General features: G+C 38.4%; 1 protein-coding gene across 1 annotated transcript in view; it reads right to left on the bottom strand.

Moving 5' to 3' along the window:
• Positions 1-1,268: 1,268 nt before the first annotated feature.
• Positions 1,269-11,135, bottom strand: part of CPPED1 (calcineurin-like phosphoesterase domain containing 1) — a 35,618-nt gene continuing 25,751 nt past the window's right edge. The window contains exon 4 of the mRNA XM_010136404.1: positions 1,269-1,501. Coding sequence (XP_010134706.1) covers positions 1,269-1,501 — 233 coding nt within the window. The remainder of the gene's footprint in view (positions 1,502-11,135) is intronic.

Genomic DNA, 11,135 nt, shown 5'->3' with positions numbered 1-11,135 from the left:
ATTTTTAGAATCTCACAAGTCCCACAAATCAAGCTTGAGGGAGCCTCTTGGGTAAACTTGTTGTGACTAAAATGTAATGACTCTATTCAGCAGAGTATTTAATCTTTCTCATCATATTTAAGTATCTGTAATATCCTCTAGGGAATGATGGTGTATGTGAGTAAACAGAAAACCAGACAGAATAACTTTTTCAACCAGTATTGTTTGTGTTCTTCTCTCTTCAGGTGCTAAAGCTGCCCTGTCTCTATTTCTAGATAACCTGTGGCAGGGATTATAGTGTTTGGCTAAATACTTAAAAAATAAAACCAGGTATGCGTTATTTACATGAAGACTTTTTTTAACACTATAAACAAGTCAGATACACTTGCTAAAAAAAAAAAAAAGGTGGATTTCAGCAACACAAATTTCCTTCCGTATGATGCATTTTAAGACTTATTTCAGTGAAGAAAATATATTTTTTTTGAGTTTTCAACATTCAATAGTGCATTAATATTGCAGGAAGACACTCTTAAATTGCATTTGGAAATCAAAGCATTCCCCTTGTCTAGGAATCAACAAATTGAGTTCTGATAACAATACTCTGTACAAAGTATTCTCCCCATGCAGTTACTCTAACTTCTGAAGCTACAGCAAGAATATATGCTGACTGAACGGTAGTTAAATTTCAAAAAGAACATCACTGTTCAGTGTGTGGCATCTGGATTAGCTTCATTTATAGACTTCTCGTTACACAGAACTAGGATATAAGGGAAATGCAGGCTGTGACTGCAAAACCAGACTGTGTTTGCTCTCCTATTGCTGCTGGATCTGAAGAGCTAAGAAAATAAAGTATGGGAAATAAGAGAAAATATGATCTCTAGGTAACAAGATCAGATCCAAAGGTTGGTAAATTCAGTGGGAGTCTGTGGATTTCAGAGCTGTTAAGATCTGTTTTTACAGAGTTAAAAAATGCCCCGTTTATATTATCCAGAATGTAGCAGAAATTAATACTCTTTGACACACTTTCTCTAATAAGAAAGTCTTATCTAGGAAGTAAAAATTCTCAGAACAGTTCACTGATACATAACTGTATGAGTTCTGCTATTCTTCCATATGCTTCACAGGTCTAATTTTCAACAGGAGAAACATGTCAAAAACTTCCTTGTTATTTAGGATGAAAACAAACTGAGAACTCTTCTGGGGCACCTGTATCTTCAGCTTGGGGAAACTTTCTGAAACTGTTTCTATTTGTCTAATACAGAAAAAAAAATCCCATGATTTGATATAGCCTAGTTTTGCTTAGCAAGCATATCTAGCAGGTCTTTCTCTAGGCCTTGGCTGTGCAGTTCGTTTAGACTGTAGTATCTATGAACAATCTCTTCATCTGTGACAACAACCACTCGAAGGCCATGTGTATCTTCTCCCAGCTGACATCCTATTGCCGATGAAACCACCATTTCCAGTCCTCTGTAGGTCCCTCCAGCATTCCTATGGTAATGTCCAGAAAAAACAGCTTTAACGCCTGTTGAAAAAGAAGAAAAAAAGAGAGTATATGTACTTGGTTAGCAGTTGCAGTTCATGTATAAAATGTGTTCACAGTAAATGATACTGCTGAGGTTCTACGCTGAAGCTTACACAACTGCTGGGCTTGTTGTAGAGAAATCTCTACAGCAAGTACAGCTACAGGTGTCATGTTTACCTTCATTCTTCAATGGGTCATAAAGCATAAAATTAGAAGTAAACCATTTACCTGAACATGCATTTTAAACAGTTAGTAAACAGCAATAAATAATTCTCATAGTAATAAATAAATATTTTATTCTGTGCTACTAGCTCTGTTTAGTGTTACTGGACTCCTGACCTCTTTATGCTTACTGCAAGGTGTCCTTGTCATCTTGCTACTCCCTCAGCTAGAAAGAAGGAACACTCTACAGGCAGATGAATAAAATTAGAAAAAAATTTCAATAATAGGTAACTGCCTAAAGAATGATGCTACTGAAACACGAGTTGAAAGTCAAGGATTGTGGAGCTGTATTTGTCTATTAACATGCAGAAAAAAAGAATCAAATTAAAAACATAGAAGATAATTTGTAATCTTTTCTCAAAGACACTGGAGGGTTATCATAGATGGACTAGAGTCAGGTACATCAAAGAAACCTAATAAGCACAAGAGGTTGTGAGTTATAATACGAGGGGAAGAAAGATGAGAGCAGCCAAAAAAGGAAAAGTTGACAACCTGCAAGAAGAGTCAGGCTGGCTAATGACACGAGTAACATTTGCCTTGTATGGGGTACAAAATCATCATTTCTCTAGCCAGAAAAACCTTCCACCCTTTTTCCTGCAGTAGACTTAGACCTCTTTCACAGTGGTTAAATGAAAGGAAAGTAGGTGAACCTGTCTTAAGACAGTTGGATACATCAATCCTTTGCTTTTGGGGGAGTGAGTGGTTTGAAGAGCCATATATTAAAAGTTAAGCAGCTTGGAAAGCAAAACATGAATTATTCTGCTCTGTGCCTTGTAAAAGCTACACTGGCTTTATATTTCAAAATTCAAACCCTTCTCAAATAGCAAATCACTCAAGGCTGAAAACAGAGAAGCTACCTTTATACTGAACAGTGATGTCTGCGCATTGTCAGCTAGAACTTGTCTGTACAATAGCTCTAAGATATCTGTAATGGCTTCATGTATAGAGCACTTTGCTGTCCTTCAAGAGCTTAATGCATAACCAATGCTCTCCAGCAGCGTTCTAGCTTCTGCTCTCACACACACATCTGGCATGGACCTGACTGTATCTTGGTCTTTCCCGGCAGACTTAAGTTGCAGCTAAATGAAGGATCAAGGATTAGACATTCAGGAGCCTAATGTCTGGCCTGCTTGATTACTGATCTGGCCAGACCTGTACCCTTACCAGCTTCCAGCAAGGGACAGTGCTCCTACAGTAGCAAGTTCTTTTCAGTATTTTCTACTTTCTTCTGCAGGTAAGTAAAACTACTTTAGTCTACGAAGAAGTTAGCAAAAAGTAAAACAATCATAAAACCACAGTGAGGTATAAAGGTATAAACCCCTGTGACACACTTTCAGTAAGGGAAGTAAGCGCTTTGTAAGGGAAGTGCGTGCTCTCATTTTACTGGAAGCATCTGTGTTCCTAAAGTAGCATCTGCCCACCATACAGAGAATTTTGGAATTAAAAGAGGAACAGGAGCCAAGACTCTGTGTCATCATATCGACGAAACCCTGAAACAGTAGCAGTGGAAGTAGAAGGATAAAGGACATAAAAGTAATAAAGCAACTATTGGTATGCTGTAAGAAAAAAATCTTCCTTTGGCTGAGAATTCAAGGGAAGATTTTGAGAAACCCATCCTAGACTGCAAACTGACATCAGGTAAAAAGGCTGGCCCATCAACAAGTACATTTAGTGTCTGCTCGCTGCCTACACTCAACAAGGTATTTTGGTATGCTACTGAAGTCAGAGTGATTTGTAAGCAGTGCAAATATAATACCCAAGACTAGAGAGGATGTGATTTAGAACATCTTCTAAAAAACTCCAGTTGTCTATAGGAGGCAGATTTTGCCTCAACAAGCTGGTGCTTACGGGAACCGATCACCCAAATGCCCTCTTCTAGCACGTCATTCAGACCGTAATTGCACTAGATGGGTGTTCACTGCTGAACTGCCGCTGTGGATCTCCCTGCTCAGCACGAGCCTCTGCTAGACTTCAGTACCCTCTTTAGATATCTCCCAGTGAAAATTTTGCCCACGCTTCATCTTTCAGCTGTTTTATTTCCAGTGCTAGTATTAATTCTTGCTACTGGTTTGTTACATAGGATTACAGAATGGTTTGGGTTGGAAGAGACCTTAAAAGACCATCCAATCCAACCCCCCCGCCACGGGCAGGGACACCTTCCTCTAGAGCAGGTAGCTCAAAGCCCTGTTCAACCTGGCCTTGGGCACTGCCAGGAACAGGGCATCCACAGCTTCTCTGGGCAACATCTCGACCAGAGAAATAAACGGGTCACTGCTGTGTGTATTAATAGAAGTCACACTGATGTTTTTTTTCTTCAATAGCACTTTTTGTTCACTCCACTGTATTCCTCTCAGTTTTGTTAGTTAGCATAAGAAGGAAATCTGAACCAGTCAGTGTAATAATACTAAGATGACAAGCAGGCAATTTACTTTGCTCTTGCTTTTGATCTTAAACATAAAAAGAATATTAGAGATGTGTGCACTCAAATTTAATTTATTCATTTCAGATGTTTTTCTGAAGTAATACTGTCAAGTTGCTAGCAACCCCTCCCCACCACCTTTTTTTTTCCTTCTAAACTCTGTGAGGAAAGAACAGTGTCCTGGAAGGCTTCATAGCCCACTTTAAGGTATCCTCAGGTCAGTTAAATGCATCCAACTAAACAAAAAAAGGGACAGTCTCTCCCCACTGAAAAAAAATAACCCAACAAACCAACCAAAACTAGAACACTGATTTGTTTTTAAACTGTGGTTTCTGACCTAGCAGTTGGGAAAAGCTTTCATATAAAAACTGCAGGAAATACTAAAAACTACCGTGTAATAAATGTCCCAAGGATGGCACTTCACAAGCATTCACTATGTCATGTTTTACAAAAGACAGTGACTTGAATTTAAATGTGACTAGAGGTTTCACTAACCAGTATTCATTAACCAAGAAAAGCAGGACCCATTACAGAAAGACACCATCCATACCTAACGGATTATTCGTTAAAAGAAAAAAAGGAATTAAATTCAGAATAAAGTTAAAAACTGTGCAGATAGTTACTATAAAAAAAACCCCGCAAAACAAACCACACTGTCTTTGTGATCATGATCTCATGTCAGCCTGCAAAACAAAACAACAGTTACAGAGTAGCTGCTAGGGAAGAAAGGCCTGAAAGAACTGGAAGCTAGAGACTCAGGATGGGCACCACCCATTGTTGGCCACCGGGTCTTCCTCTGTCTGGTCTAAAGCTGTACTTGGATTATAAAAAACACCTAAACCCAACAAGTTTCATGCCTGCACACCAAATGTGAGTTTTCAGACTTAATCAATCTGCAAAAAAAACCCCCTGTCTTTGTAAAGAAAAGTTTAAATACAAGAATTGATTCTGACTTTAATAAACCAAAGATGTCCTCCTGCCATGCAATTTATCACCATTTTTTGATCAAAACCAAGAGGCCTTTTCAGTTCTGATCTGACAAAGCTGAATCCGAAAGACAGAAAGATCTACTGTTTCCAAAGATCTAATAAATTTTTTCCCTGTAGAATAATACATTCCTACTAAAGAATGAAATACCTATTTTGGTACAAATTCTGTAAGACCAAAGCAGCCTATTCAGCATAAATAATGACATTATTTATTTAGCATAAATAATGATGTTATTAACGTAAATAATGACATGACAATGTACCAAAACATGGATTGTTCAAGTGCATTAGGAAGAGTTGTAATACTTACACATGTTGATAAGCCTTAGACTCTTCATTAGCTTGGCCATGAAACAAGTTAATAAAGACTGTTTTTATGCTAATACACACACTGCGTTATGTCACTTCAGGCTGTAAGGCTACACAAGTGGCTTTGACAAGGCAGGAGGTCAGCGCTGAGGAGGGTTAACGAAAAGCTCCGGTAGTTCAGCGTGCTACCTTTGAAATTTTTTGAAAATGAGCTGTGCTTTAAAGATTCTGCTTATGAATGAACACACAGATAGCATCAAACAACATTCATATTTTAATTTGGATACCTTTTTCCAAGTCAACACGATAGGAACACTTTGGTCGAAGTTTCTGTTGCAGGCATCTCTCAACAGGAAATGCAAAAACACCTCTGAAGACTTTTCCTCCACTCCCTTATTGCCTGTGTCTGCTTTCCAAAGACTGCTCAGCAAATAAGGAATTATTCACCGCGACAGCTTCAACAAGCTCTTGTTGATTTGCATCTTTCTTTCTTTAACAGTTCTGGTAAGATGGACATTTTTTTACTGGCGTTTCCCATTTTCTCTTGGGTCTCTTGAGGCTTTGCCAACCAAACCAGCACACAGTATTAAAAAGGTCTTTTCTTACAGAGATGGTGTAATGAACACTGTTACACTGACTAGTTCATTGGTCTAATGTGAAGAGAGATCGAAACAGGTATCTGAGTTTTGCTTTGGATGCTTCACGGAAAAGACTGGTACAGAAAAGGATGACCAGGCTAAGCAGGCTCAGAAGCAACTGCATGTGTACACCCATCACATCCTCACAAACTGCAGCACCTCTGATTGCAAAGAGATTATTTTTTATACTGATGACTTCTGAGTTCCCAAACAACCCAAAGCAGAATAATGTTCTGAAAGAAACCAAGTCCTATATGAAATATTCACCATCTCTTTCAGGCCTAGTGATACTGAGAAAAAAAAAAAAATTTAAACTTCAGCTATCCCAGTGTTGTTAGCATGCTGTTGATTTAATTTCTGACAAGAATCAGATGAGAAAACAGTTCATTACATGAAAAGAAACTAAATACTGAATGTCACGCAGAAGGCAGTTTGTCTGTTAGCAGGAGAAGCTAAGGTTTCTTTACAGAATTTGAGAAGGGCAGCACCTTCCTCCCACAAATTATAGTTTATCACTGAGAAACCCTTCTAAACATCTGCAGCACCAGGGAAAAGGGTCAGCATGATTTTTACGTAACTGCAGGTAAGAGAACAAAGGCATTTAGCTGTGTCTCATGGATAATTCTCCTGAGAGTGATGACATCCCAGTCTTAGCTTATTGTGCAGTTGCAGTCTTAATTCCCAAACTCTTCTCCCTGACGTGGGACTCTGTTGTGTTCTGTAGCACAGAAAAATGCAAATTTGTGGCAGACTGGGCATGTTTTCAGCTCCACTTGGGGCAGGAAAGAAAGGGGACTATGGTCTGCCTTCTCTCTGCGGACCAACTGACAACCATGTCTTTTTACATCTGTTTTGACGAGCCTTTCTGTTGAAGGGGTAGTTAGATCATTATAAAATATCTCTATTTTAAGTGTGAAAAGTTAGCCAAGCCACCTTTTTACTTTATTAAACAGACATAACAATCCGACAGTAAGATTTTGTGAAATAAATGGTTTCATAACTGCTTGAAAAATTTGAAGTTTGCTAGCTTAATCCAAGAAACACAGGCTGAGCACAAATCTCAAAGGAAATCTAGTTGCAGTGATTACAGAAATCCAAATAGGTTAAAACAGGACGGAAAATAATGTGGCCACATTTATCTTGAAATATCAAAAGTAATTTCATAAAGAAACAGGTGCATAGAAAACAATTTTTCTCACACCATCAGAAGATACTGAGCTGGAATTCAGACTTGAACTAGTTTAACTTCTAGGGGTGTCTGACTCCAGTTTCCATAAATACACTCACTTCCACGGCCTGCTGCCAAAAACCCCTAAATTCAGAAGAAGCTGTTTTCCAACTCGAGTTCCCAATGTACAAAAAACATTTTGAGGCAGGTTTGCTGTGTCCAAAATGCGCCTGGCCGAGCCTCAGTTGGAAATCAAACTGCTCAACCCAGCACTACGGACAGTGTAAAAATATAGGATGAAAATTACCAACATAAAAATAAACCAAAGAAAAGCAAGCAGATTTTCCAAATTAGGAAAAGAATGCCTGGAATAATCAGCATAGGCAATCAGTAGCATGCTTTATTTAGACCGAGCCTTCAATTAAATAAAAGCTTTTCTCAGCAAAAGCAAATGAGACTGTAAGGGAATGAGAAGGCTAAATTAGTGCAATATGAATGACATAATAAATATGTAATGGGTACAGTACAGACCTTGCTTCTCCTCCCATGCACTCTAGAGAATTTTGGGGAAAAAAGTGGTTCTGATGGAGTAATAAAACGTATCACATGGTCCAGATTATCACCCTGTAAGTGCTGATTAATGAACTATTTTTTACAGTAACTGCAGACATGAATCCATGTTCACTACGTTTCATGTACACAATTATGGCTCTCAATACAGACTTCACTACAGGTGAAGTTCCAAGAAAACACAAGGAGGCATTTCTTCACATAGCTGAGAAACATGAAACTCCCTCCCGCAGACCACTGTGAAAGCTGAGTTTTCAACTGAACAGCTCTTATAAAGAGTCACTACACTGCACTATATTGATAACATTAATGTGATACAGTAAGTCCCTCAAAGAAAAACTGTTGGAGATGGGAAGAGTATGTGGAAGAAACACTATTATGCACTTTGCTGCCTTGTGGACTTCACAAGGGTTTGGTCGTAGGAGAAGCAGAAGACTGAGCTATAGGTGTCATCATTCCAGTTTCTCTGGTTTTATGTTAGCTGTTCAAATTTAATGATAAAATTAGGTCTAAAATAGAATTATGCTTAGCTAAAAATCACTGCTTTCCTGGCCAAACCTCTTGCTCGGTCAAGGTCTGAAGAAAGAGGATATACCAGCAAAAGCTGATCCTATATACTGGTCCCCAAAACTGCAGGAGCTAGAGAGGAGCAGCAAACAGAGCCACGATGGAAGCAAATAGGTGGAGAAGCAGTCTTGTAAATAAATGACATTGTACTGCAGAACAACGTAAGTAGTATCCAGGGACAGGGAGATGCTCCTGTAAGAGACGTGTGTACAAGCCCCCTGTTTTGTAAAAGGCAATGTTTCTGGCCAATACAGCCATTTAAGTCACGTGGATAAACTGATCTTCAGCACTTCCCCTGGAGTATCAGGGACAAACTAGTTGTTCTTTTCACTTGCAGTGTACAGCTGCTTTCTGAAGAGCTGAACAACATGCTCAGTTCAACAGTAATACCTGTTCTCACAACAATTTTTCATTCAAAATTATGTTCTTTCAGCACACATTAATCATAGGCATTTTTTACTGTACCTTTTCTTCCCCTGGGCAGCAGTGTACATTATTTTTTTTTCAAGACTCCAGCGCTACAAAGTGAACGATAATATTTAGTAGTCTTTGTTAACAAAATCTCTTGTGTGGAATAGATTGATTTTATCTCATTGCAATGGTGGGAGTGCTCGCACCACCCCATCTGCCAAGCAGGTGTTGCAGCAGCAAAGACTTGAAAGCATCCGTCACTGCCCTGTTGACAGAACCGCTCAGTGCTCAGGGACTGGGCTCCAAGTGCCCAATCATTTCCCACCAACAAAGCTCCAGCAGCAGGGAAGAGTCCTGCTGGTAAATGTTGAGGATCAACACCCTCCATTTCATAACCTCACCAGTCATCCTTAAAGAACATCTTTATAGTATTATTTTGTGTAGCCCTCTAGAGGCTCTGCATTATCCTGCCTTCTTCATCAGAGGAGTTGTGTGAATAAAATAGAAACAAATAATTAGAATTCACAGCATATACCACTATAAGCATCTCAAAAATATGCCATGTACTGTTGTTTGCAAACGTCATCCTGCAAACTTGGAGGAAAAGTCTCCCTTAAATTTGCTGGTGGTCAGTGGGTCTCTTTAAGTGGGAGACAAGACATTACTTTGCAAAGTATAGCTATGTCAGAAGTATTTTTATATAGGACAACACTGAACAGAGAAGGATCTTAATCAACTTGTTATTCCTGTATCATCAGAGGAGAATAGGCACAGCCAGGGGGTGATTCCAGATCACTCAATTAGAGCACTGCTCTAAAGAAGCCTTTAGAAGTGCTGTCTGCAGCAGGCCACTCTGTGCTTCAAGTTAATCATTGTGAATGCCTCTTGTGACCTTCCAAGCAGAGTTTATTTCCTCGTTTTGCTACTTTTCCATTTGAAAGTGAAGCTTTCTCAGAGACCCAAACCAAACAATCCTGGTTTGAAGTGTGCCCTAAGGATCAGAAAGAAGTTTTTAGCAACCAAAACTACAGCCCAGCGGATAAAACTTCAAAAATTTAAATAAAGTGGATAAAACTTTCAAAAATTTACTGAAGAACAAATACCACTTAATGTCATTACAGACTATACTAAATAAATGTATTTTCTACTTGCTGCTGAATTTCTGAAAAAAGTGTCTGTATGTAATTACATGCTAGATTACATTACCATCCATGGGCAATGGTCAAAAAAACCCCCCACTGTTCTTCCATAGTGGTGTAGAAGATACCAAATTTGGTCATTGCTGTACCATAAGTGCATAATTTCAAGGTTGAAAGAATTTGAGCTAAATGAATTTGAGAGTATTTAAATTATCTTAAATACTGACAAAGCGACTCATAAGCAAGCACTGAGATTACGTGGTGTATGGGCTTTGCCAAAATGAAGGTCTCAATGGCAGGAAGAAGAAAATATTACTCCCTTGTCAACTTTGATTACACAACAAAGAAAATAATGAAACACAGCATATGTCGTCTGGTAAATTTTAGAAACAGCGGCTTTCAGCACTCCATGCTTTAATTTTGTGCTCAAATAGCTCTCAGCTATGGCTGTTCAGAAAGCTGCTTCTTCCTTTAATACTATTCTCCTGTCATAACATGTCTGAGAGGAGACTGTAGGTATCATGCGTTTTTAATGAGTAAAGGCGTTACAAGTTACAGCACCTACAATCACAAATGTGACGAAAAATACGCCATTTATTAAAGTTAGGTTGTTATTTTTCCCTGTATGTACAAATTAAGTGTTTTTAACCACATCTGAAAAACTGCTTTGAAGACATTTCAATGAACTTAAAACTTTTTAATTAAAAAAAGGCTGAAGTCTGCAGGGAATTTCCTTCTATATTTTTTACCTATGATCTAGTGATTCTCTCTTGGAAGCAAGATCTCCCACCTAGATAGACCACCTAAACTCTTCATCTCACTCCAAACCAAAGAGTCTTTTCTCAACTTGGTGGTGAAAAAACAGCTATTAATTTAGGTTTTATTCAGAGCTTTTAAAGAAGTACAGACATTTACTTAAGTGTTTAAGTTCGTTAGGTCCACTAAGAAACACTTATTATATATTGTGTTAAGTAATGTAAGTAATTTCAGTGACAGTTCTCAGGACAAAAAAGACTTTTAAAAGATTGTCTATAGCTCAGCTAAGACACCCATACTTTTCAGGTCATAGAAAAAAAAATCTTAACCATCCTAAGAAAATAATATTGCAATAAGAGATGTAGGAAAAATTATGTCTTCTATTACATAAACGGCTTAATTTAAAAACTAATCTCTTATCAGAGACACATAACACGCACACCAGA

The sequence above is a fragment of the Buceros rhinoceros genome, unplaced genomic scaffold (assembly GCF_000710305.1).
Source record: "Buceros rhinoceros silvestris isolate BGI_N320 unplaced genomic scaffold, ASM71030v1 scaffold16725, whole genome shotgun sequence".
In the NCBI taxonomy this organism is placed as follows: domain Eukaryota; kingdom Metazoa; phylum Chordata; class Aves; order Bucerotiformes; family Bucerotidae; genus Buceros; species Buceros rhinoceros.
This window is presented reverse-complemented; position numbering and strand designations above follow the sequence as displayed.